Source organism: Aythya fuligula, chromosome 1, assembly GCF_009819795.1.
Source record: "Aythya fuligula isolate bAytFul2 chromosome 1, bAytFul2.pri, whole genome shotgun sequence".
Taxonomy (NCBI): Eukaryota; Metazoa; Chordata; class Aves; order Anseriformes; family Anatidae; genus Aythya; species Aythya fuligula.
The window spans coordinates 53,279,360-53,307,045 of record NC_045559.1 but is presented as its reverse complement, the minus strand read 5'-3'; the positions used below and the strand labels follow the sequence as shown (position 1 = coordinate 53,307,045).

Genomic DNA, 27,686 nt, shown 5'->3' with positions numbered 1-27,686 from the left:
ATCTGCATCATTGAATATCCTTGCCGCCGTTGATGACCTGCTCTCTGCTCCTGTCCCTTCCTTGGCCTGCTGTGATTGGTGGCTCCATTGCTTGGCTTGGGCTGTGTTGTGTGGACGGAGCAGTTCACCCAAATATGGCCTTCTTGCTGACAGGTATCATTTCTGTGAGAAGTGCTTCAACGAAATCCAAGGGGAGAGCGTTTCTCTGGGAGATGACCCTTCACAACCTCAAACGTAAGTTACTCGTGTTTGCTTGGGTTATGCATTCATGAACTGTGTCATGGTCTAAAGTGTGTCCTTGAAGGGAGAGGGAGTTCAGTTTTTGGTGACCCTATTTCTAGGCCAGTATAGGGAGGACCAGATATTTTTAGTAAAAGCCTGGACTTGTGCTGTAAATTTCTTCTTTAAAATCTTGACTGGCTCAACTGTTGGTGAGGAGAAAGAAATTGCAACTATAGAGCTAGAGAGAAAAAGAAGAGAATCACTATTTCTCTGACAAAAACATCAAAGTATTTGAATGTAGAAAAGAACCATGACTACAGGCAGGTAGGTGACAGATGTAGCCTGAAGTAGTTGAATGTAACATTCTGCTTATAGGCTGGCTGTTCATCCTTCAGCTTGCTTTTCATCTAAATCAGAAGCAGGCATCCTCCTTTTGCCATTCAAATATTTCAGTGTTGGAGTGCCATCTGCCTATGAGAAATCTGTGCAGTTGTTGAACCGATAATGGCAGATGGATTTCCTTGCATCTTCCATGGTGGTAGGAAATTGTTTGGACAGTCTTCTGTTCCACTGTGCCTTTCTCATACCTCCCCCAGAAATCTTGAATCAGTTTTGGGAGACTAAGGAAGTCCTTGAGGGACAGCTAAGTGCCAAGCAGTTATTCTGAAGGCTTTGAGTTGTTAAGATGTTAAAGAAAGCTATTTTGGGGAAGGACCTTCCAAGAACTCTGCAGATAGAAACAGGTGGGGAACTTGAAAGTCTAAAGTGAAGGGGAGAGTTGTCAAAGTCAGTAACTGGGCAGATTGAGGTGACTTTTGCTGGAAGTAGAAGCTGTCTTTAGCAGCACATCAATGAATTTTGGTCACACTTACATATGTATTTAGAGCAATTGTGAAAGAATCTACTAGGGCTTGAGAAGATATAAGTGTATCTGCTGCTCTGGAAGGAAAAAGAAATTGTTCTTGTGCTGGTCAGTGTAAGGGGCCAGGCCCCTGCGAATAGTATGGATTGCGACTCTGCTAGAAGCAAAGACAAGATTTAATCAATATTGTTCAATTTTATTAGTATGATATCTGGGATATGAGGTAATTACACATGAGAAAAGCAAGTATATAGGTACATTGAGGTCTAGGTAAGTAAATATCAAATCTGTATACAAAGTTTTGCCTAGCTGCTGAGAGAATACAGCCTGTCTGGTAGGCATAAGTTGGCACAGCTTGTCACAAACCTTTGAGTCAGGGTAGGAGGCAGCATAGAGTGTTTTTCAATTGTTATGTGACATTTGGAAATACAGGTGCTAGCAACAAATTTAATTTTTAGTAATTAAATAAACCATTGCTTTCAAGCAAGTAACGGTGAGAAGGTACTTCCAGTTCATAATGTACTTTGTTTTTGTAGTTGCTTTAAATATTTGGCTGTCATGTAATGAAAATGGACGCTATAAGCTGTACATAAGCAGCAAGTGTACTTCTAAACACTCGTTCTCCTACTTAAAGGCTTTCTCTCAGGACCTCATTCTGATGGGGCAGAGAGATCTTGCTCCCTTCCTCTGTTACCATAATGTGTAGTTAAAATGAAGGAAAGCAAAAAAAAAAAAAAAAAAAAAAAAAGCGTAGAAACATATGTCAGGTCTTATTAGAACACTGTGGTGACTAGAGCTACAGTTTGGAGTAACTGGAAATCCTGCAGAATAAACGCTGAAATAAAAGGATTGGAAGGTTAATGCACGTTGGTGTGACACAGACTCAGCCCTTCTTAGGGAGGCATGTATCAATTGTCTCACGTTATCCAGCATCTCCTTAAGGTAAATTCTCAGAGATCTGGATATTCTTGTTATGAATATTCTGGACTACTTTGAGTTACACTGGTGTAAAAGATACCTGGGACCGTACTGTCAAAAAGACAAAATTCCTAGTCCAGCAAAGGACTTTTTAAAGGAAGGTAAACCTAAAGTGCAAAGTGATGGCTGGGTTGAGGTTGGAGTGTTTGGAAGCTTAAATTTCTCCTTTGAAGTTAATCTAGGAGGAAGGCTAGAGGAATCTGAAAGAAAAGATCCTTTTTCAGTAATGAAAGATAATTGGAATTCTCTGCCTTCAGAATATCAGAGGCATATCAAATGGTCCTTTCACTATGAGAGACTGATCAAGCTTCTCCAGAACTTGAACCAGCTATTTACCGTTTATCCTTGGGTAAAACTGAATAAGGGAGCAATGTGGGTCTTCACAAGCTATTGTGCTACAGAGAATTTTCTTTTTCCAGTGGGCAGAGTCAAGTGTGGCGTATATTTTGATTGTCAATCACTTTGAGCAATAAGATACCCTTCTTTGTAGTGCTAGTGAGTGTTTTAAAATAAATCTGCTTGCAGGTGTTGTCTTGGTGTGTGGAAGTGTGTGTGGTATGGCATAAATATATGCTGTCTTGTGTTAAAACTGAGTTTTATTGCCTGTTTTTCCATAGCACGATAAACAAAGAACAGTTTTCGAAAAGGAAAAACGATACACTGGACCCTGAACTGTAAGTAATGCTGTCACATCTTGAATGATCCTCATTTCATCATCGCTCTTTTGTTAAAGACATGTTATTCATTCACTACCAGCTTTGTTTTTCATCATCTTCCAAACTTCATGTAGCTCTGTTCGTTAACCGGCAGGGGCTGCTAAACAAGCAGCATATCTGCCATTCTGTCTTGAGAATCCAAACTACCACAGCTGTACTTAAGAAAAATGTAAAGCTGTATGTATGGCCTGGAATTAGTGCATTTTGTTGTCTTTAATGTAGATCCAGCGAAAGAATGAATGCAGATAACTAAATTTGAAATGCTGCTGCAGCAAGTACATGTCTGAGAACTGATTTGGGTCATTTGGCAGTAGCTTTTTTGGTGCTGTTGGCTCCTCTAGTTGTCATATTTCACAGGCAGCTGTAGTAGAAGGAAAAGATCTGTTAAATTTGAATTATTTGGTTCTTCTGTACTGCTCTGGAAGCAGAACTGTAAGCATTCAGTAAAGATGGTGGTGACTCAGCTGCTTTTCTTTGTGTTCCTGATGGTTTTTTTTTTTTTTTTTGAAGCCACTTTGAGCTCCTTTGTTATACACCTATGCTGCTACTCTGAAAATGCTATCCTCGTTCTCGAATGAGTAGCAGGGATATTTATTCTTCCCACACTATTCTTGTAAAGGGCATAAAGGCCAGCCAATTCTTTCTTCTATTTTGCGAGGGCTGTGGGAAGGAGAAAATAGGAACTTGATTCATAGGTTGTCTTTCCGTTTGTTATGGTGGAGATGCAGCCTAACACTAACATACAAGCCTAACCTACAGTATGATACCACGTGCCCTACATAAATGACAACTATTCAGTTTAAGTCTGACTTAGAAGCAGTTGTATTCAAAAGGAGTCAGATTGTCCTGATACATGAAATAACATTAGCTATTTAGGAAACTTATATTCACCAACATCTGTGACCTAAACAGCATGACTTAGCTCTGAGCTGTCCTTAAATCTCTGGAATTCTGAAAAATGCCCTTGAATATTGTTAGTGTTTTTTTCTTTCCCACCTTTCTGCAGTAGATGTGCGATGTTCCCCAGGCTTCAAGCACAGTGGGGCAACTAACAACCCACAGTTTCTCCTGGTTCCTTGCTTCTGATGACTGTGAATCAATTTTCTTTATTGTAGCAGCAACAAGCAGTTCACAGGTTTGAGTCTCAGAAGGGTTTCACTAATAAAAAAAAAAAAAAAAAGTAGAGGGCAGTAAGGCAAGCAAATGATGTAACATGTCCCTGCATAGCCTACCTGCAGATCTTTAATGCATTCTGGAGGCTGTTCTCAGCGTGGGTATCCTCTATGATAAATAGTCAAGAACCTTAAATGCTAGAACTGTTTTATTAAATTATTACAGAATGCAAAAACTAATGGTACTACTAATCTTGCTTCCCTGCCACCTTTTTTTTCTTTCTACAGGTTTGTTGAATGTATAGAGTGTGGAAGAAAAATGCACCAGATCTGTGTTCTTCATAATGAGATAATCTGGCCTTCTGGGTGAGGAATTTCTCCTTAAGTAGAGTATGAGATAGATTTACTGGAGTTAGTGTGTATCTAAAAATGTCTAATAAAACCCAATCCAATGGAAAAAGTCGCATACCCACCTGAAAAACTTACTGAATATATATGGTAACCTCAGATTTGGAAATCATGTCCTACTATTGTGTGAAGTTTTCTAACATTCCTGTATGTAGAAGGCCTTTCAGCCTTATGCTTCAGCCTTTTATGTTTAAAGGTACTTCTGCTTTGTGAAAAGATGTTCTTAGTTTGAAACAATTTCATGCTAATTTATTTTCTGCACAATTCAGATTGCTTTGTCATCTTCAAATTTTCTAGCCACTGAAGTATTTTAAGATGAATTCCCCTTCTTGACCCGTGATCAGATGAAATTGAAAAGCAGCGTAGCTGTCTTTAAATACTGAGTAGCTGTTGATCAAAATATGCTGTCTTTTATTGCTTTAATATCCCTTTAAAGAAACTTATAAATTATATGTAGAGAAAGATCTATAGGGAGAGTTCAGATGATTCCTTCCTGATGAGAGCTCTTTTTTACGATTTTGTTATCATTCAGATTTCTGCAGAAAAGGTAGATACACTGTAACAGAAATAATTTGCAAATCTTTTTATAAGCTACAGTGTACTTAAGTGTTGTTTTTAATAAGGAGGGGAAGAAGGAAAGAAAAAGATTGGCATCTAGCCAACTTGTATTTTTTCTTAACAGTTTGAGACTGTTTAACTTAAAGTATTCCTGGAACAATTGGTGCCAGACCTGCCAGTAAAGATGCTGTTTCCTGGGCTGAATCTTGCAGGTTGTGGCAGGGCTGTACACAGGCGGTGTACCTCTTGGATCCTGTACTGCAGCTGTTTTTGCTGGCACTATTCTCTGTGCTGTCTGTTAGTTCAATTTTCAGTTAAGGTATTTTCCAGACCTTACCTGGTGAAAGATTTTGTTTCCAATAAGATGCTAAGGAACTTGTGGTCTGATTTGGAGTGTTTTTCACTTTACCATATTTCTGCTTCAGTTTTGTCTGTGATGGCTGCCTAAAGAAAACAGGACGAACCAGGAAAGAGAACAAATTCTCTGCTAAAAGTAAGTTTCTGATGACATTTGCACAAGCAATCTTAAATACTTTAAGAGTGGGGAAGAATTGGCTTTATGCTCATTTTACGTTTCAGTCTTTGAGTTAGGTGGACGATACTTTCTTGAACATCTGTTCTGTGGTCTTCAAAATGTCTGCAGTCTCAGGTGCTGCCTTTTGGTTAATAGTCTGTGGGTACAGGATTTATGTACTATTTTAAAGCACTGCTAGTGCAAGATCCATGGTATTTTTTATCTGTTACAGGGTTAATAGCAGCTGATTTGAAGGCACTATATGGAACAGAGACAGCAATCACACAAGTTTCCACCTAGACAAAACAAGTCTTTAGAAAGCTGCTTAGCTTAGTGTACATAAAATAGTAAATATTTACTATAACTGCTCAAAAAAAAATAATTTCCAGTCAACCAGTATGTTTGGAGATTCAAATGTAACTTAACAGCAGTGTTATGCAGGTACTTAAGTTGCTGCTTTGGAAAATGAGGAAGGAGTTTGTCCAAGACTGTAAATTGTCTTGAAATTTGGGGTGGGGTTAGGGGGTGGACTGACAGACTTAGCACTCAGTCAAAAATTTCTCTTCAGCATTTCTCATGAAATGGAAAGCAAACCAAAGGTTTCAATACAGGTGTTACCACCTAAGTTTTCTTTCTAGCAACCTGTATCTGTTGCCAGGCATACATACTGCGTACATGGTGATGCTGGATGTATACGCTGTATACTTGGCTAAGAAAGTCTTAAATTGAAAAATGGAAGAGCCGAGTGACAGATCTGTAACCTTTGTCAGAAGTAGTGGGCAGCAGCGAGACGGGCCTTGTTATACCACAAATCTTTGAACTCCCTTTCAGCTTTAGGTTTTGTCAGCTAACTCCATGCTTGTGCTTCTGTCTGCATTTTGTTTGAAGAAACTTCTGAACAACCTGTTACTCGCAGACAGTGATTTAGTAGTTCTTTATCAAAATGGATTCTTTGGGAAGTAAAGAGATTAACTTGACTAGTGTGACTTAAAGACGGAATATACTTCTAAGTGCAACATCTTGTCTCAGCTACATCTGAGAGCAGTGTTTGTAATCCAGTTTAAGTAATTAGAAGCTTCTATTCAAGAGGAACCTTAATTGTGATTGACTTGAAAGACAGATAGGAACTGGGTTGAGATGCAGATTGTTTCTTTGTTTGAATGTCTAAACCATAAGCGTGCCTGTAGGTGAAAGGCAGCTCATCTTTATCCAGAAGGGGTCGTGTTCAAAGATAATGCTTTCATTTATAGTAACGTACTGCATGTGTTGAGTCACTTTTCATTTCTCACCTGAAGAGAGAAATCGCATTTGAACACTTTGATTTTTTATATATTCAGAGATGGTGTCTTCTTCCTGCAGGGTTACCAGCTACAAGGCTTGGTACCTTCTTGGAGAACAGAGTCAATGACTTCCTAAGGCGACAGAATCACCCGGAGGCAGGAGAGGTTACAGTTAGGGTGGTACATGCATCTGACAAAACTGTCGAAGTGAAGCCAGGAATGAAAGCAAGGTATGTTCTATCTGCTTCTAGGTTTGATCTGTTTTGAGGAGGAGGTGGGAGGGAAAGCTATTTGAATTTGCTTGTATGTTACTATAAAGAAAAAATACTGATGGATTCAAAACCTCGCTACCAACCAGTTCTTGACAAACAGGTACTACGGGAGCATATTAGTTCTGATGAGTGTTGTCTTTTTCATAGCACAAAGTGGATGTGTTATATTTGAGTAGTCTGTAAGCATTTAAATGTAAAATTACCCTAAAATTACACTTGTTGTCTTTACATGCTGATACGTATTCTCTAATACGTGGATGTATTTGGAATTCCCTTTTTACCTTCTAATGTGCAGATTTGTAGACAACGGAGAGATGGCGGAGTCTTTCCCTTATCGAACAAAAGCGCTTTTTGCCTTCGAGGAGATTGATGGTGTAGATTTGTGCTTCTTTGGGATGCATGTGCAGGAATATGGCTCAGACTGTCCCCCACCCAATCAAAGGTGAGTAGCTGCATGAAATCTGATTTTGTTTTGGTAATGTTTCAATTAGGTAAAGCTTCTGAGGTTCTGCATAGAGCTTCAGCCTTGCATATCTGAAGAATGTTATTTGTGTTAGCTTCTGGAAACAAAATAGCTTCTGGAGGGGATATTTAGTTAAAATAACTTATTACTGGGGTTGTTGGCTGGCAGATTTCAGGATCAGCTGTCAATATTCTAAGGAGAGGGATTGGATGGCTCTACAGAGGGGAGGCAAAGATATCAAAAACTGGTACGTTAGGATTAGAGACTTCAAAGATTATATTGGATGCTTCAAATATATAAAATGTGAATAAATTTCTAGAACTAACTTAAAATCTTTGCTTCTCATCATGCCCTCTTTTTTCTAGGCGAGTGTATATATCTTACCTCGACAGTGTTCATTTCTTCCGCCCTAAATGCTTGAGGACTGCTGTCTATCACGAAATACTAATTGGATATCTAGAATATGTCAAGAAATTAGGGTAAGCCTTTTTAATGTTTTCTGTGCAGATTTGTGCTAGATAGTTCTTAGTGCAAATTAAGTTACTTCATCTTATTGTGCAGAATTCGGTGTTTAAATATCAACCAGTGATAGAATAAACTGGTAACACCTGTTTACAAGCGAGAATACAAAAAAATGGATTTACAGGTATTTCAGGAGAGGCTTGTTTCACATATTCTAGGTATAAAAAGCATTTCCAAACTGTTTTAAGTCTAGGTAGAAAAAAGTTAACCTTGTATGGACAACAAAATTTGGCTAGCCTTGTTTGATTGATTGTACAGTCCTTGTGAAACGCCACTGCTTTAATCAGGTCATTCCTTTGGACTGGCAAGTAAGTTCTTATCCATGTTAGTTTATGAGGAGAGAGGTAAGTGTATTGTCTGCACTTCAAGGGTACTGAGAAACCTCTTAGAGAAGGAGTAGTTCAAATTGTGAGAAACTGGAAAGTTAGAGGAAGAGGACAGTATACATGGGACAGCACCAAAGAACAGAATATACATGCAACAGCACAAAAACCACCACATAACAAAACACCACAGAGCACGTTAAGGAAAGAGAAGGGTGGAAATTAAATGACTGATAACTGAAGTAGGAAAGACAGTGAGGTAAACATCAGTCTATTGTTAAGGGTATCTGGTATAGTTTGGCAGAGTTATTCATGAAGAAATTTTTAGGGATTGTTTAGGGTAATTGAGAAAAAATGAGGGAGTCAGAATGGAGGGGTGGGTGGTACTGTACTGTCTTCAGTACCTCAGAGAGATGATACATTCATCTATGATGAATATATACACTTCGAAGGCATACATTAGACTTCTTTCCTGATGTTTTGTTATATATTTTCTGACCTGTGAGTCTGAAAAACTTATGTGTAGAGCTCAAGGCTCAGTTTTACTTAATGCTGTTCCGTGCTAATGGGTAACATCAGGTTCTCATTTTGGGAAAACAATATTGGTCACGCAATATCATCTCTCCATTCTCAGGCAGAAGGAATGACAACTGGCTGCAGTTCCCAGGGTTTGGGTAGGGTTCTGCAGAACTGTTTCTCAACGCACCAAGGACGGTTATTTTTCTCTAACTTGAGATCTGATTATTGCTCCTACTGGAGTTCTTTTTAAAAACTAATAAAGAAGAACTGAGGATGAAGAAATGATCTTCATGGCATTATAGTCTCTGCAGCTGCTACTATTTGGATGTCATCTGTCTTCATAGTGCTTATGATTGTGTACCCAACAGCATAGGTTGATAGCGACTGTGTTTTGTTTATTTCCAGATATAATTGTGAAACCTTTTAAAACTGATTTTCAAAGTTAAAAAGAATCTGCAGTAGAAAAATGAAGTGTGTTTAAGTAATTGTTTTTCTTAAATGTTGCTAGGTAATGAATGATTAGTGTCTCATAGAAAAAGAATTCTGCATTTTCCTACTATAAAATACTTAGTCTCCGTCTTTCTTGTTAGTTAATTGGCAGGTGGTAACTGAAGGTCTGCATTAGGCTTTGTTTTTTTACCTTGACTTAAAAACATGCGCATTTGATATGAGCTCCTCTGCATATAGTGCTAAATCTCTATAAATAAATAAATAATGGAAAGGTGCTAATGTTATCTGTGTGAATGGAGCTGGAATGAACGCTGGAATTGAGATCTTGGAGAGCTACATGTATAATTACTGTACTTCTGGTAATAGCAGCCAAGTTTGTGGGAGCTCCATCTGGTGGCAGAGAGGGAAGCAAGCTCTATCAACTATCATCAGAGCCCACATGTACTCTTTTTGTCTAACGATGCTAGGTATACTACTGGACATATCTGGGCATGCCCACCAAGTGAAGGAGATGACTACATCTTCCACTGTCATCCTCCTGACCAAAAGATACCCAAACCCAAACGACTGCAAGAGTGGTACAAGAAGATGTTGGACAAGTCTGTGTCAGAGCGCATTGTCCATGATTACAAGGTTTGTTAAGTGCATGTTTGTGTTGTGGGAGGGTTTTGACCAGTCTCATCTTCATTTTTTTTTCTTTGCCTTATGCATTGTCTGATTCTGGGAGTGTGCTACATCAGTTTTAAGGGAATTGAGCACTAAAAGCTTAGAGTTAACCTGTCCTATTCAAAGCATGTAGCTTCTGAAATCAATTCAAATGAATGATTTAAAATGACTACCTAGAATAAAATAAATTTGTGAGCAATGCTGTATAAGAATCTAATTTTTTCAATGTAAAGAATTTATGGAATCTCTGGTTTTCCTGTGTTAAATAAGATTTCAGGGTTAGGCTGCTGACAAAGTTGGGAATAGGTAAAATCTTTGGAATTACCAGCTAGGGTAGAGAGGTCAGTGATTATAGATCTTAGTGCCTTTTTATCATGTATTGAAAATTGTCTTTACTCACTTGATTTGTAATAGTGGTAACCAGATGTTGTTTTCTTTTTTCAGGATATATTTAAACAGGCAACAGAAGACCGTTTAACAAGTGCAAAAGAGCTACCTTACTTTGAAGGGGATTTCTGGCCGAATGTTCTAGAGGAGAGTATTAAGGAACTCGAGCAAGAGGAAGAAGAACGGAAGAGAGAAGAGAACACTAGTAATGAAAGCACGGATGTAAGAATGCTTCCATTATTTCATGATCTAAAGTAAAAGTTGTGATTACCTATAGTCATTTGAATATTAAAAAAAAAAAAACACAAACAAACAAACAAACAAACACTACTAGGCTATTTGCATGGCTGGTTTTTTCACATTTTGCTGTAATGGAAAATTCAAATTTACGTTTTATAAATTAACAGTTTGGTAGAATATCAGCTACATTTCTATTAGCAGTGGCTGTTCATATGGCTATAAACCTAACTAATTACCAAAGTCAATTAAAGTGAAACAACTGTTAGTTGAATATTTTGCTGCTGAAATCCAATTATCCATGTTCATGCTGCAAGCTCATCCTGGCTTGGAAGCTTCTTCCTTAAGCTTTAGCTTCTGGACAGTGTCTCTCCTTTCCAACCTAGATGTTACAACACTGATCTTAGCAGAACACTTGGAGAAAGCAAGACAGCTCTGATTTAGTGACTTACTCAACTGAGGGTTTTGTTTTTTAAGTGGCAAGCTTTACAGTATTGAGGATGTAAAGCACAAAATACTGTTGAATTGTTGTAGGGCTACCTAAACTACAGATTTTTTTTGCTAGTATCTTGTGCATTTTTTTTTTTTAGGATAACATGCAAAAAATATCCTTTCGCATTCCACAAAGAACAAAAAAGCTATACCTCTTCAAAAATAAATTTGAAAATGAGCAGGTGTGGAATTCATACATTTGTCCTTGCTTTGTTGAGCTCTTTGTGGAAGAGGTGGTGAAAAGTAATCCTACTCACACAGTAGAACTTACTAGTTAACTCTTGTTTAAATGCTGCTGCTTCCTCATCTTATGAGATATTTGAATTTTTTTCTGGTTTAGAGTCAGCGTTCTCCTAAAAGATTTCTGCATCAAAAAGTTAGTTAAATGTTGCAGGAGAACCACATGTTCTAGTTGTGCTGCTCTTTGCAACGCCTCCTTTCAAGGCTTTTGAATAAACTAAGTTTGAGCCATCTGGGAATTAGGCAACTTGATACTGAATTTGCAATAACTAGCAATAAGTAGTTACTTGGGGAGGCATCATTTCATGTCATTTTTTTCCCCACTTGGCATAGTTGCAGGTTCACATCTCTCTCATCTATCAGAAACCAGTGTTGAGGAACCTGACCTAGCCGTGTGTGTGATGCTTCTCAGTGCCTATGTTGATCTTTCACAGCAGTTTGGTCCAAAAACTCATGGTGGGGAAAGCTTGCAGCATATTGCTGTTCAACCTTGTTACTAAAAATAAATTGAACTTGTTATTTACCCCAGATTTCAATGAAATCTTAGGCAATAATAATCTGTGGACTCAAATTAAGTGATAATCATTCATGTTCACTGGAAATTTCCATCCTGACAAAGTTATTTTAAGCTTAGCTAAAAGCTTATTTGAATTAAGAATTGCTTTGATTCTTGACTATCATATGCTCCAGTGTTTTGAGAGACCCTCTCAGACATACAGATTAAACTGTTCATTGCTAATTGATTATAACTGAAGTGAAGCTGACCCGTTTTAACTGTTGCACCTTCCTCCTATCACATCCTCATTAGAAATGATATTGCTAAGGCCTTTTGGACTTGGAAGAAAAACTTCATATAAAAATCAGTTTAATATTATACAGTTGAGAACTGTTGGACAGAGGGGTGTAACAAGGTAAATCTAGGTGATTAAGTCTCTTACCTACAGTTAGTGTAATATCAATTCTGCTTTTTTTTTTTTTAGTTTTAAAATGCAGCGAGGGCCATTTGCTGAACCCATTTGTGATCATTCAGGTTCTTCAGCATTCAGCTGTCGGAGACAAACAACTTTTGATAAATATTGTTTAGTGCTCTTTATCCCTCCTAAGCATTTATGCTTTTAGTACTTTTGGAGCTATGTATTGTTGATCTTGTTATCTTATGGAGTGATTCCAGTGGAATTAATGTAATCTTAACTTCCTTTCAGGGGACACCATGGTAAGTGTCTTTGGAGTGAATTACTGTGAGTTTTAGTCCTGCAATTATAAGAGGTGTGAAAGTAATAAAATGTTGATGTGGTGTAACTTAGATACATGACATAAAGATACATGACATAAAATGCCTTTAAAATTACCAGGTGAGCAAAGGAGACAGCAAAAATGCCAAAAAGAAGAACAATAAGAAGACAAGTAAGAACAAGAGCAGTTTGAGTCGTGGCAATAAGAAGAAGCCTGGCATGCCCAATGTGTCCAATGACCTCTCCCAGAAGCTGTATGCCACTATGGAGAAACACAAGGAGGTGAGAGCTGATAGAATGAGAAATATAGGTTGTACTTAAGTATGCAAGTGTATAAAACCTTAGTACTTTCAACAGATCAGTGTGCTGTAAATCATACAGGTATGGCTGGGGAATTGGGTGGCCCACCAGACAAAAGTACCAGTAAGTCAGGGCGTTCTTTGCTATGAGGGCAGTGGGGTTAAATCCAACTGTGCACATGTGTAAGGAAATTCCTAGCAGTAAAACTGTTGTGGCAGTCCAGACTGTTAGTCTGTTCAGTCCAGCACATTACCTAATGCTTCTGAAGGTGACCCTGCAGTGCACCCGGCGGTTTGAAATCTCTCCATCTTTACAAACATACCACCTTAGCAGCACATCATTTAAGTGTTAGCTGGGCCTGGAATTGTGCACTCTGTGTCATGTAGTTTGGTGAAGAAAACATCTTGTTAAATTCTGGCATTAACTCTTTTTTCTTTGATTCTCAGGTCTTTTTTGTCATCCGTCTCATTGCTGGCCCTGCAGCCAACTCCCTGCCTGCCATCGTTGAGCCTGACCCACTCATTCCATGCGACCTGATGGACGGGCGCGATGCTTTCCTAACTCTTGCTAGAGACAAGCACCTGGAGTTCTCCTCACTACGAAGGGCTCAGTGGTCGACCATGTGCATGCTGGTGGAGCTGCATACGCAGAGCCAAGACCGCTTTGTTTACACCTGCAATGAGTGCAAGCATCATGTGGAGACCAGATGGCACTGCACTGTTTGTGAGGTATGCTTGGTGAAGGTTTCCCTACTCGTGTGCCTGTATCTCTGTGCCCAGAGTGCTCTTCAACTAATTTCACAATATTAACTAATGAAAAAGATCTCTACAGCTCATCTTCTGGCAGTTAGAAAAGAGAGGAAATGTTTTCTGTATCAGATAATGCTATTAGTTGACTACTTGATATGATTTCTGTCTCCTACTTTAACGCTGTGAAGAACTAAAATAGCAGAATGGTGTTTCCCATAGTTCATTTAAGGTACTGCTGCTTAAGCAGCTGGAAACTGTAGCAATTGCTTGAGTTGTAATAGTGGGCTTACTTGATTCTTCTGAATTGCAATTCTTCTTTTCTTCCTCCAGAGTCAGAGTGGTGCTGTGATATTTCTCTAAATAGGGTTCTTCATCAGCTTACCAATACAGAGATTTTGTTGTGCTATAAAACAGATTCCTGTACTTGTGTGACTATTCTGCTAAACTGTTGTCAGTCTGTAGTAGCAAACAGCATACTTGTCCTAGAAGTGTTTGCAATACCCAGGGTGTTTGAAGATGAAGCCCAGTGACCTGTGTCAATGTTGTGTCCTCCAGAAGCTGGAATAATCCTGAATCTGGCTTAATTTAATTTTGTAGCCTGCTGGAATTAAATGACTACCTTGGATTCAGTTCTGAAAATCCCTAGTTAAAATTTGATACTCTCATTTTGCAATATATACTGGAAAATAAATTCCAAATTTCCTATGGATTAATGAATCCTGAGGACTTGGATCTTCTTAAAATCAGTTACTGAGCCCGGACTCTTTGGCTGTTGTTTTCACAGAATGTAAATCCTCTTCTATTCTTCTGTCAGTATGCTTTGCAGTTTAACTCACTTGGAAATGCAGCTTTCATTCTGCTTTCTTTGAAAATTGGTCAAGAGTGACAGAAAAGGTACTCCTTTTGAAGAGGCAGTAGATGGGCAGCTGTTTGTTCCTTGCCTCTCTCTTCTCCTTTGTTTTTTTAAATCAGGAAAGAGAGGGATTTTTCCAGCCCAGCTGAATCACATGTGACTTACTAACCCAGAGCAAACTTGTTTTTCAAGCTATTTGTGTAAATTTCAGACACCCTTACACCCGTGTGCTTTCCCTGGCAATAATTTGGGTTTATTCCTCTCTGTTACCTCAATGTAGCCTGAAAAAATAAATTTTTCCCTCAAGCAACAATTTGCCTGGAAGGAACAGTCAGGGAGCAACTTGTTGGGGTAGCAAGGCATTTATTTTATTGTATGGAGTTATGGGATCACTGATAACTCTGCCTTCATTGTCTTTCCAGGATTACGACCTGTGCATCACCTGCTATAACACTAAGAATCACGACCACAAGATGGAGAAGTTAGGCCTTGGTCTAGATGACGAGAGCAACAACCAGCAGACTGCGACCACGCAGAGCCCCGGTGATTCGCGGCGCCTGAGCATCCAGCGCTGCATCCAGTCTCTGGTCCACGCCTGCCAGTGCCGCAATGCCAACTGCTCGCTGCCGTCCTGTCAGAAGATGAAACGGGTTGTCCAGCACACCAAAGGCTGCAAACGCAAAACCAACGGCGGGTGCCCCATCTGCAAGCAACTCATTGCTCTCTGCTGCTACCACGCAAAGCACTGCCAGGAGAACAAGTGCCCGGTGCCCTTCTGCCTCAACATCAAACACAAGCTGCGGCAGCAGCAGCTTCAGCACCGCTTGCAACAGGCGCAGATGCTCCGAAGGAGGATGGCGAGCATGCAGCGGACCGGTGTGGTGGGCCAGCAGCAGGGGTTGCCCTCGCCCACACCAGCCACCCCGACGACTCCGACGGGCCAGCAGCCCCCGACGCCGCAAACCCCGCAGCCCCAGCCTCCGCCGCAGCCCGCCTCGCAGCCTCAGCCCGCGCCTCCCAACAGCATGCCGCCCTACTCCATGCCGAGAACTCAGCCCCCCAGCGCTGTGTCCCAGGGCAAGGCAGGCGGCCAGGTGACTCCTCCGACTCCACCCCAGCCACCTCAGCCGCCGGTTCAGGGGCCTCCTCCAGCAGCGGTGGAAATGGCCATGCAGATCCAGCGGGCGGCGGAGACCCAGCGGCAGATGGCCCAGGTTCAGATTTTCCAGAGGCCGATTCAGCACCAGATGCCCCAGATGCCGCCGATGGGAATGAACCCTCCGCAGATAGCCAGAGGTCCCGGCGGCCATATAGATCAAGGCATGGGGCCGGCAGGAATCCAGCAGCAGCCGCCGTGGGTGCAGGGGGGCTTACCCCAAGCTCAGCTGCAGCCGGGGATGCAGAGGCCATCCATGATGTCCGTGGCCCAGCCGGGTCAGCCGATGAATATGGCACCTCAGCCAGGGATGGGTCAGGTCCCCGGCGCCGCTCAGCCCAAACAACCACCTCTGCCCCAGGCAGCCTTACAAAACCTCCTGCGGACTCTCAGGTCTCCCAGCTCACCCATGCAGCAGCAGCAGGTGCTCAACATCCTTCACTCCAACCCTCAGCTGCTGGCCGCTTTCATCAAGCAGCGGGCCGCCAAGTACGCGGGCTCCCAGAACCCCCAGGGGATGCCGGGGCAGCCCGGAATGCCCCAGGGGCAGCCGGGGCTCCAGCCGCAGCAGGCCATGCAAGGGCAGCAGGCGGGGGTGCACCCCAACCCGGCCATGCAGAACATGAACCCCATGCAGGCGGGCGTGCAGAGGCCCAGCATGCCGCAGCAGCAGCCGCAGCAGCAGCCGCAGCAGGCCATGGCCGGGATGAATCCTCAGGCGCAGCAGATGAACATGAATCACTCGGGGATGGCTCCCCAGTTCCGCGACCTCCTGATGAGGCGGCACCAGATGATCGAGCAGCAGCGCCAGCAGCAGCAGCAAGGAGCGGGACCCGCACTGGGGCCGGGGATGGCCAACCACAACCAGTTCCAGCAGCCCCAGGGCGTGGGGTACCCCCAGCAGCAGCAACAGCAGCAACAGCAGCAGCGAATGCAGCACCACATGCAGCAGATGCAGCAAGGAAACATGGGACAGATAAGCCAGCTCCCCCAGGCGATGAGTGCAGAGACAGGAGCCAGTTTGCAGCAGGCTTTCCAGCAGAGGCTGCTTCAGCAGCAGATGGGGTCCCCAGCTCAGCCCAATCCTATGAGCCCCCAACAGCACATGCTCCCCACCCAGGCCCAGTCCCCACACCTCCAGGGCCAGCAGCTCCCTTCATCGCTCACCAACCAAGTGCGTTCTCCGCAGCCCGTACCCTCGCCGCGGCCCCAGTCCCAGCCCCCCCATTCCAGCCCGTCCCCCCGGATGCAACCTCAGCCTTCTCCACACCACGTCTCCCCGCAGACCAGCTCCCCACATCCAGGACTGGTAGCTGCCCAGGCTAACCCCATGGATCAAGGGCACTTTGCCAGCCCGGACCAGAGTGCAATGCTTTCCCAGCTTGCTAGCAATCCCGGCATGGCAGGCCTCCATGGTACAAGCGCCACGGAACTGGGGCTCAGCTCCGAGAACTCAGACTTGAATTCAAACCTTTCACAGAGTACACTAGACATACACTAGACACGTTGTAGCATTTTGGGAGCAAAAAAAGAAAAAAAAAAAAAAGAAAAAAAGAAAAAAAACTTATTTTCTCAAGACTTTTTGTACTGAAGACAAATTTTTTTGAATCTTTCTTAGCTAAAACAACATTTTTCCCTGGACACATCTGAACTCTGCAGCAGTAGTTTGTGGTTTTAAAAACAAACCAACAACGAACCTGAGGGACAGTAGAGTACAAAGAATATATTTTTGTTATGGCTGGAATCATAACCAGTCCTTTTTCTTGTTTTTTTTTTTTTTTTTTTTTTTCCTCGTGTGCGTTGGGGAGGTCAGGGGAAGAGGGTGATCTTTTGGCTGTTCACCAAAGGACACCCTACTCATGCCTCCAATAGGTTTTATTTTTTTTTAAATTAATGAAAATATGTAATATTGATAGTTATTATTTACTGAGGCAGATGGTAAACATTTTCCCTATTCTGGTTTTTCTTCATGTCACTGCAAAAAAACAACAACAAAAACATTTTAAAGACAACAACACAGGAGAAACTATTCCTAAAACCGGAGGACAAAAGGGGTTAATGTTGCTTTAAAAATACATTACATATATAAATATATATATATTAAAGTAAATACCAATCTTTTCCTCTTTGGTTGGAAATATGTCAATTCTTTGAAAAATGTAAAAATATTAAATAACTCAGTCCCCTCCTGAAGTCTACTTTTGTCCTCCAAGAATTTTCTATACAAGAGTCTGAGCTTAAAAAAACTTCAAGTATTAAAATAATTTGTACATGTAGAGAGAAAACAACATTTTTGCAAATACACAGGGGCAGCTGCCAAATGGATGTAGTATATATATTGTGGTTTCTGTTTTCTTGAAAGAATTTTTTCGTTATTTTTACATCTAACAAAAGAAAAAAAAATAAAAAAGAGGGTAAGAAACAATTCCAATGGGATGATTTTAACCTGAGAAAGTCCCTGGGGTTTCTTCTTTATGCTTGCTTTCTCTCTCTCTCTCCCATGCCCTTTTCCCACCCTCTTCCACCTTCTGTAAAACTTGAAAATAGAAAGCAAAAAACCCTCAGCTGTTGTAAATCATGCAATTAAAGTTGATTACTTATAAATACGAACTTTCGATCACTGTATAGACTGTTAAAAATTGATTTCTTATTACCTATTGTTAAATAAACTGTGTGAGACAGAACGCCTGTTTTTAATGTTTCCCTTCGCTCCAACATGTGTTGCTTGTTCATAAACTGGCGGGGTGGCCGACTTTGTGCTGCTTCCCGTGTTTGCTGTTGAGAAGTTGGAGAGCTATTTAATGTATATGACTGTTTTAAAATGCAAATCTATAATAAGGGACGTGGAGTGACGATTAGTCTTATAAATGGACGCTTTGGGTACAACTCTGCATTCGCGTTTGTTCGTGGCATGTATTTTACCAAAGAACCGAGGTCTGACCTCAACAGTTGTGCCAGTCAGCTGCGCCGCACCCTGCTCAGCCAGGCTGGGAGCAGCTGATGTTCAAAGGACCTATTTTCCATTTGGAGATGAGAACTATTGTTTGGATATGTGACATTAAAAGATCCTATTTCACTTGGAATACATTGTACAACTTTTGGCACCAAGGTGGGGGTGTGAGGTAAGCTTGTGTGGGTGTCCCCATAGGCACTGCACTGGGACAGCTGGCAGTAACGGCTGCAGGTCAGGCACCTCCGTCTGTTTTGGGGTTTTCCTGCACAGAAATGCTTCAGCTGGGGTGTGCGTGTGTAGCAACCCCAGTTGTGTGCAACTGCCTGCACGTGGTGTTAATCCTGTCATGTCAAAGTCGTGTGTTGTGTGGTGGGTCCCTTGCGGGCTTCCCAAAACACTCTGCTGGGTGCAGAGGGAGTAACTTGTGCACCTGGGAGACCTGGGTTCAGGTCTGGAAGTCTGGTGTGGTGTGAGCATTGCTGTGTCCGCCAAGCCCCAGCAAATGGTGTGAGCAAGCTGCCCTCAGGGGGAAAAGGGCTGGCAGAAGATGGGGGAAGCTGGATGGAAGGGAGCTGCAGCCAAGTGTTGTCCAAGAGCAATGGTGTCTTGCAAAGTGGATGGATGTTTGAGGCTGTTAGAAAATGGGAATAAAATGCGTGGTATTTGGGTATAAGCACCAGTAGATTGATTGTCCTGTGGATAGAAAGGTGTACTTGATAGCAAAAAGCCTTCAGCAGGATGGTGGAAAGTCCCTGGAAGGCTCAGAGAAAAAAAACAGCCCTGTGCTTTGGCATTCTCCCATGAGGGCATGGCCAGCTCTGCACCAAGCCCCTGAAGCCCCCAATTCCTGCATCTGCAGTGGGAGGCACTGAGAGAAGCAAACACAAAGCCCCATGTTGAAGGCCAGGGCAGTGGAGTGGGATGGTTGAGCCTTGGGTTCTCCATTTTAGATGAAGCTTTCCTCTTCCCCGCACCCATGCAGAGCCTCATTTAACTTTCAGCCTTGGGCCTTGTTAGACTGTAGCACAAATAAAAAACCCTTTTTGACTAGTCAAGTATAAAGTGTACCCGGCTTTCTGGCTCGTGTATGCTTTTTGTATATCCCAACTTACAGGCTTGAATGCAAGCAAACTTTTCCGATGTTAGCACAAAAAAAAAAAAATAAATCTGGTTTGAATTTGTCCCAGCCTGCATAGCAGCATCTGGCCCTTGCTGAAGTGGGGAAGCCTCAAGACCTTGCAGAGCAGCTTTGATTCAAAGAGCCACAAATCTTCCAAACTTGAACATCTAATGCTTGCTGAAGCATCACCAGGACGTTTTATGTGACAGCACAGCTGCTCTGTCCCTCTTTGTAGATGCCGTCTGTGAGCCAAGTTCAAATGTTACTGAGGTGGTGTGGATGATCGGGGACTTTGGATTTGCATGGGGTTCCTTCCCCCTTCACTGCTCTGCTTTCCCTGATCTCAGCAGAGAACCAGAACCCACCAGCTGAGCCAACACCACAGCTGACTGGGGAAAGGGTAGGGCTCCAGCATGGCAGTAGGTTGTTAGCCACTTGGTCCAGCAAAAAGAACTCCTACACAAAGTTAAGAATCAATCCCCAATTAGTGTTGAAAAGTTTTAGCAATACAAAGATTTATTGTCCAGCTACAATGTTACTAAGGCTTAAAGTAAAATTGCATGCAGTTCAGGGATGTCTGCACCAACTTTCTAGTGACTGCCACTTCCAGTCCTAAAGCCGATGACTGAAGTTGCAGATGGGGCAAGCTTACACTGAGTTTTGTCGGGGAAGGAGTGTAGTGTTCATGGTTTCTCCTTCAGTTACGGGATCAACTGTAAAACAACAACTACTATTCTCACTTGGTTCACTTTTCCACATTATATACACATTTGCTGTTTATGGAGTGTTGTCTGCATGTTGCACGCTTCTTGTTATATCTAAAACTGGTTCTACCTAGCTCCCAGTTGCTCCAGTGACTTGGTTACTGGTACCTTGCAATAGCACTGGGCAGTGGCATCTTGCGACTGTGTCTGCACCGCCTCCCTTGTTCTAGCATCGTAGATCCTCCACTCAGCACAACGACTCCTTGCAGAATCACAGAACGGCTGAGGTGGGCAGGCACCTATGGAGATCGTCCAGCCCACCTCTGTGCTCAAAGCAGGGTCATCAAGACCAGGTTGTGCTGGGCCGTGTCCAAAGGAGTATCTCCAGGAGGTGCTGTGGCCTTTCCAGGCAACCTGGTCCAGTGCTTGACCACCCTCACAGGAACTAAAGTTTCTTATGTTTAAACAGAATTTCCTTTGTTTCAGTTTGTGCGCGCTGCTTCTTGTCCTGTCCATGGGCACCACTGAGGAGAATCTGGCTCCATTATCTTTTCTTCCCCCATCAGGTAATTATCCACACTGGTATGATCCCCCTAAGCTTTCTCCAAGCTAAACAGTTCCAACTTTTCCTCGTGAGGGGTGTGCTTGGGTGTGCTTCAGTCTCATAATCATCTTCACAGCCCTTTCAAGTGGGCTGTCTCCAGTAGCTCTGTGTCTCTTGTATTGGGGAGCCCAGAAATGGACACAGGGGCGGCCTCACTGGTGTTGAGTTAGAGGGGAAAAATCACCCCCCTTGATCTGCTGGCAATGCTCTTTGCCACAAGGGCAAGTTGTTTGGCATGTTGTTCAACTTGGTGTCCCCCAGGACCTCCAGGTCCTTTTCTGCAAAGCTACTTTCAACCGAATCAACTTCCAGCATGTGCTGGTGCCTGGGGTTGTTCCTCCCCGGGGGCAGGACTTTTTGCACTTCTCCTTGCTGATCCACAGGAAATTCTTGTCAGCCCATTTCTCCAGCCTGTCCAGGTCCCTCTGGATGGGAGCACAGCCCTCTGGTGTCTCAGCTGCTGCTCCCAGTTTTGTGTCTGCAGGCTTGCTAAGGCTGCACTCTGCCCCGTCATTGAGGTCACTAATGAAAATGTCTAACAGTACCGGCCCCAGTACCGACCCCTGGATATACTGCTAGTGACTTGCTTCTGCTGGGCTCTGTGCCGGTGATCCCAAGCCTTCAATTCACCTCACTATCTATTTATCTAGTCCATGCTTCCTCGGTTTGTCAGGATGTTGTCAAGGACAACGTTAACAGCCTTATAAGTCCAAAATAAACAACATGTGCTGCTCTCCTCTCGCTCGCCAAGTCAATCACCTCATCCCAGAAGGTTGCCTAGGTGTGATTACCCTGTAATCCATGCTGACTGGCCTCAGTCACCTTGTCCTTACTGTGTCTGGAGATGGTTTCTGGAAGAATTCCTGTCACCTTACCGGGGACTGAGGTGAGGCTGACTGGCATGTGGTTCCCCAGATCCTCCTTTGAGGCAGGACTCTCATTTGCTCTGTTCTGCTCCTCAGGAACTTCCCCCATTCACCAAAACCTTTCAAAGACAGCAAAGATTGGCCTTGCAATGTCATCAGCAAGCTCCCTCAGCCCTCAGGGATGCAATCATCAAGTCTCACAGATCAATGCGTGTCTAGTTTGTTTAAATGTTCCCTAACTGGATCCTACTTCACTGACAGAAGTAAAGATGGTGCTCTAAACATTCCCAGCAGGTTCAGGCAGCTGCAATTGCTGATGACAAAGAACTTCAGAGAGACACCCAGATGTGCTGACTTCCCAGAAAAGCTGAGAGATTTCCCCACAACACTGTCCTCCCAGAACTTCCTTATTTTCACTTTTGCTTTCCTTGTTACGCTTGGGTTGGGCCCCCTTCTGCTGTGTTTTGTTGTTGCCAGGATCTCTCCTTTCAAAGCCATGCTGCAACATCCACCAGCCAAATTAGTCCATCACGTCCTCACTTGATTGTCAGTTGTCCCATCCCTCACCTGCTGTTCCTAGTTTAAAGCTCTGCTCCCCAGGTTGGGCAGCTTAGCAAAGATGTTTTTGCCTCCCTGGTCATGTGGATCCAATCTCTTCATGGTAGCCTTTGATCCTTGAAGAGTTTCCCACGGTCATAAAAGCTAAATCTCTGGTGTGCCGCTGCATTGTTGCTCCCCCTCAAGCAGAAGACCCTATAATTATGGCTACTGCATCCAGAGCCATGAAGCCGTACTTGATATGCTCGAGGTCTACCCTGGAGATCTGCAGGTGGAGCAGAAGACATCTTGGTGCCAGAAGTCACGAGCTTCCAGCCTTCTTTACCACAGGAGTCTCTGTGTTCCCAACTTGATGGGCACAGACTTCAGCGAAGACAAACTTTGGAAAGTGACGGGTCTCCAAGAAGATGCCATCACGAGCCAGCCTCAGCCAGAGTGAGAAGCCATGAACGCTGCTCGCAGCCTGAGCCTTGCAAAGCTGTATCCTCACTCAGGACAGCTCAGTTTGGGTAGAGGCTTGGATTTACAAGAAGAGCTATTCCAGGGGCTGCTGGAGGCCATGCCCCATGGCCTGTTACTGCCTTGAACGCCTCCTGAGCTTGCTGCTGTGCAAAGCCCTGCGTTAGCCACGCTCTGGGTGCTGCGCTCTAGGCCCAGCAGTTAAACGGGCCTCTCGGTAGGACCTGCTGTCTGTCACAAAAATAAATAAACAGCAAGTGTATGGAAGCTAAAACAATGTTGGTAGCAGCCACCTGCTCATTAGACAATTGCTGTCACAGCCAAATGAGCTACAGCACGGCTCTGGGCAGGCCAAGACGAGTCCAGACAGAGCCTGGCAGGGCCTGAGTTACTCACACAGTGCAGGGCTTGTGGGCTCCTGAAGGCAGTGGCAGCACCATGGCGAGGCTGACACGCACAATGTGGCAGTGCCAGCTGTTCCAGCTCCTGCTGCCTTTTCCTGTGCTTCTTCCAGTGCTTGATACACATCTAGCTCCTGTGCAAGAACCTCAACCTTCTCTTTCCGAGACAGTCTTTTTACATACACCGTGTCCTTGACTGTGCTGTTCCCAATTCCAGCCAAACCCAAAGTCTCTGGCCCGGCCTCTCCAGAGAGTGGCCTATCCTGACGTGCGTTAGAAGCATCTGCTCCTAATGACTGCTTCTTCCTAAGTGTGCAAAGAGGCCTCCTACCTTTAAAATGAGCTTTTCTTTGAAGAACATTGATACATCTTTGATACATTGTCCTGACTAGGAATATTTGGTTTTAGAAGCCCTCTTAGTGGCTGCCTTTGTACAACACAACCCTTCATAACTGTCAGGTTGCACAAGGATCCGTTTTCTCCCTGTGCTTGTCAAAATAGATCACATGCTATGGATCCTGACCTGAGACAGAGCCTAGACTGGCCCCTGAAAGTGTGAGAGCACACCAGGCTGCACCTGCAGTGCTTTCAGCAGCTTCTATTTCCGAGCCACTGTCAAAAAGCCATGGGGCTGCTCCATCAGCCTTACCAGGCATTTGCCTGCCACTGGTGTTTGCCTGAGCCGACTTTGATCTGGCACTTCATCTAGAAAAACAGGGGCTTGATGATTGCCTTAAGTTGCCTTAGTTGCACTTCCTTAGAACGGGGTCTTGTCTGTAACTCCCCAGGAGGGATCGTGCACACAGGGGATGTTTGAGAAGGAAACCTGTTTCTGTAACCGGTGCTGTGGGTAGCTGATAGGCAACGAGCCATGGTTCCCATCTCTGCTCCACATTGTAGGGAGCACAGTGGATTTGGAGGGGTGGAAGTATTACTGTTGGCACCTGAGCTATCTTTGAAGCCCTTCGTAGCTCCTGGTGAAGCTGTGGTGGCTCAGGCCTGTTTACCCCAGGTGTTCTGGGTGGTGCCAGGCTCTGGCATACCTTGGGAGCACAGAGCTATGTGGGATGCAACAATGAGCTCTGTCTGTAGGTGCTGTGCCTCTCCCCGTGGGGCTAGTGCAGACAGGGCCTCAGGTGTAGGGGCATCCCTGGGCTGATAAGATAGGATCTCCAAGGGCTGGAAGGCAGGACTCTAGTGCCTTGCCTGGGAGATGACACCTGGCAAGCCAGGGCCCAGCCTCTCCACACTACTGCCCAGTGTAGCAGGTCCAGGAGAGGGAGACTGCAACACAGCAGTGGTAGGCTGGGCCCCATTTTCTGCTGGTAGCAACCCTAATTCCTGAAGCTGAAGGGCCTTCAGGCATTTCCTTTTATTGTGCTTTCTTGCAAATTGCAGTGAAAGTGAAGAGCAGCAGACAGGGAATCCTGTGTTCTTCCTGTGTGAATGGGTCAGTAACTTCATGTTGCTCCTGGGCTATGGACCATGTGCTGTGTCTTTTCTGAAAAGGCATTATAGGGGCATGTGAAGGAGACAAAAAAACCTCTTCCCTACATAACTTGTGCAGCCTGCTTGGTTTATGGAGCAGCACATTTTCATTTCTGCTGGAGGAAGATCTGAAAGGTTCCTCTGAGAGACGGAGAGCTGGCAACAGGTTGTAGGTGAGGCATCAGTTACTGAGCGCAGTGCTGGATCAGTACTGTGCTGAGACAAGGAATTTCATTTGCTTCAAGCACAGTCACATTACATCTCTGTCCAGTCAAAGATCGGGACTTGCTTTTTCGGTTGGTGTCCCAACCGGCTTCCAGCCTGTGGTGTATGCTGACTCACACAAACCCACAGGTAAGACAAGTCTTTGTCCTTACTTGGCACTGCTGCTGAAACCCGCAGCACACACTGCCCAGCCCAGCTGAATTTCTCTGCAGCCTGTGAGGAGACACGAGCTAATCCACTTGTGCTCCTCCTGAGTGTCAGCAGGAGCCACCCTGCAGCCTCAGCCGCCTTGTGCAAGCCCGGAGCCAGCAATTAAGTAGCAGGTGAGACTAGCATTAATGTCCTGTTGGATCACACAAGGACAGCAGGAGTTCAATACTGCCCTTCTTAATGGTTTGCAGATGGTGATGGTGCATGCGACAGAGGCACCAAAGTATCCAGCCCTGGGATGTCACTTTTTAAAATAAAAGACTCAGATGTGGTGGTGGGGAAATGAGGCTGAATGTAAATGCCTCCCTGCCCCATGGCTCTTGAGAGAGGATGTTCCTGTTCAGAAATAAGCATCTGTGCATGGCTTTGGCACCTACAGTTACTGCACTGCTTGTTTCTCTGTTGATCAGACTAAAAACAGGTGTCTATGGCACTTTTGTTCTCTGTTTTGAAGGGGAATTCAGGAACTTGTTCTCTGCATCCAGACTGTGATGATCAACTATGCAATAAAACAAGTGCCTTGTTTTAAAATGGATTCTTCCTTGGAATATGCATTGCTGTGCGATGATGGAGGCTTCTATAGGCCATTCTCTGGTACTCGTGATGCTTACAAAAGCAGTGGCTTCTTCTTTTATCTCAGTACTCTTCTGGGACTGTCTGTGCATGTCCTGGGTCAATGGAAACGTATGTGTTCCTTTAAAGAGAGCTGTATTTTTCTGTGAGACCCAACTTCTTACAAAGGGTTTGTTTATCTTGCCTTTCAATGTTTAATTTCTTCATGATGTTCCTTGTGCTGGAGGTTGCACTGAATTGCAGCTCAGTGTTCCCAGATGTATGTAAATATCTGAGACAAATTTAAAGGATCAAGGACATGCTGGGAAGACTGATTCTTTTGCTGCAATGACCACGCTGAGGATGTATGTCATCTGCCTAAGAAAATGGCTCCCTCCTCTTTGTGCCATGGCCTCTGCACAGCTTCAGCAGATGCACCTTCCCCTTGCCTTCATTTCCAACCACACTGGAGCACACCACACCACACCCTGCACTGTTATACATAGTCGAGCAAGAACCTATATAGCTTCAGGGGGATGATTTTAGTGTGTTGTATGGCTGCAGTGTGTTGCAGGTGGCAAGGGAGTGAGACTAACACATTTCCCTTCCCCGTTAGACTAGGTTCTAGATGTTAGGTTCTTTTTACAGAAGCACAGAGCTGGTTCTCTCACAATTCAGTAGGCTCTGATGGATTAAGAGAGAATGAAATTTATTCAAAAGCATATTGTTGTTCAGCATCGGAATAGGGTGGGGAGTTAAAATCAGAAGGCTTATTTTCAGATTGACTTTGTGGGGTTTTCCCCCTTTCTTCTGGAGTGTGGCACTGAAATGAGCTCCTGACTCAATGTCTCTCTGGTGAGCAGAGGTTTGGGAGCCATGCAACAGACACCTCACCAAGCCTGGTGACTGCAAGCCAGGGTGGCCTAAGGCCTGAGGCAAAACCTGCGTCTAACAGCAAGCAATCATGCTGCCATGGCTTGTAACCACATTCACTGGCTGGATTAGTGCTGCCAAAAGTTAGAAGCCCAAAATAATGTGTTAAAAAATAACAGATCTCAAGTGCGCTTCTGTTTGCTCATTGTCCAAGCTTGTACTGGAGGATTTCAAGCCTTTTTTCCGTCACCTGGGCCCAATTCACAGAATCACAGAATCACGGAATGTTAGGCATTGGAAGGGACCTTGAAAGATCATCTAGTCCAGTCCCCCTCGTAGAGGAGAAACACCCAGATCAGGTCACACAGGAACACGTCCAGGCAGGTTTTGAATGTCTCCAGAGAAGGAGACTCCACAACCTCTCTGGGCAGCCTGTTCCAGTGCTCTGTCACCCTCACGGTTAAGAAGTTTCTTCTCACGTTTAAGTGGAACCTCCTATGTTCCAGCTTGCACCCATTGTCCCTTGTCTTATCATTGGATGTCACTGAGAAGAGCCTCGCTCCATCTTCCTGACACTCACCCCTTACATATTTATAAACATTAATAAGATCACCCCACAGTCTCCTCTTCTCCAAGCTAGAGACCCAGCTCCCTCAGCCTTTCCTTCTAAGGGAGATGCTTCACTCCCTTAATCATCCTCGTGGCTCTGTGCTGAACTCTCTCAAACAGTTCCCTGCTGTCACCACAAAGAGTGAGAGAGCACTCTTACCTGCGACTTAAGAAAGCACTTGTAAAGGGTTTCCGCCTTGGTAAACTGTATGTAATGCACCAGGCCATATGGATGTTGTGGCGTCTCATCATCTGCTGTTGGCTGGACATACTGGTCCTCCAGACTGCCCCTTCTGCTGGGGAAGGTGACCTGGCAAGAGGTGGTGATGGCACTATCATAGAATGGTTGTGGTTGGAAAAGACCTCCAAGATCATCTTGAAGCCAGGGATAGAAGACTAGGGCTTAATCAAATTAATGACTTCTAAATAAAACAATCGTAATTATTAAAGCCAGAAATGGAAGAACGGGGGCTTGCTTAATTGCATTAAAATAGATATTGCTGAGTGTCTTTGCTTACTACTGTGCAAATTAACTGAAACAAGGAGTCTCGAG

At 43.9% G+C, this 27,686-nt stretch overlaps 1 protein-coding gene across 1 annotated transcript in view; it reads left to right on the top strand.

Annotated features, from left to right (window-relative positions):
* Nucleotides 1-17,262, top strand: part of EP300 (E1A binding protein p300) — a 60,523-nt gene extending 43,261 nt beyond the window's left edge. Inside the window, exons 20-31 of the mRNA XM_032185780.1 lie at nt 154-234; nt 2,680-2,736; nt 4,179-4,256; nt 5,282-5,349; nt 6,730-6,880; nt 7,218-7,364; nt 7,751-7,864; nt 9,667-9,832; nt 10,310-10,474; nt 12,574-12,735; nt 13,200-13,481; nt 14,778-17,262. Of these exons, the coding sequence (XP_032041671.1) occupies nt 154-234; nt 2,680-2,736; nt 4,179-4,256; nt 5,282-5,349; nt 6,730-6,880; nt 7,218-7,364; nt 7,751-7,864; nt 9,667-9,832; nt 10,310-10,474; nt 12,574-12,735; nt 13,200-13,481; nt 14,778-17,012 (3,706 nt within the window). The 3' untranslated portion in view covers nt 17,013-17,262. The remainder of the gene's footprint in view (nt 1-153; nt 235-2,679; nt 2,737-4,178; nt 4,257-5,281; nt 5,350-6,729; nt 6,881-7,217; nt 7,365-7,750; nt 7,865-9,666; nt 9,833-10,309; nt 10,475-12,573; nt 12,736-13,199; nt 13,482-14,777) is intronic.
* Nucleotides 17,263-27,686: the final 10,424 nt, after the last annotated feature.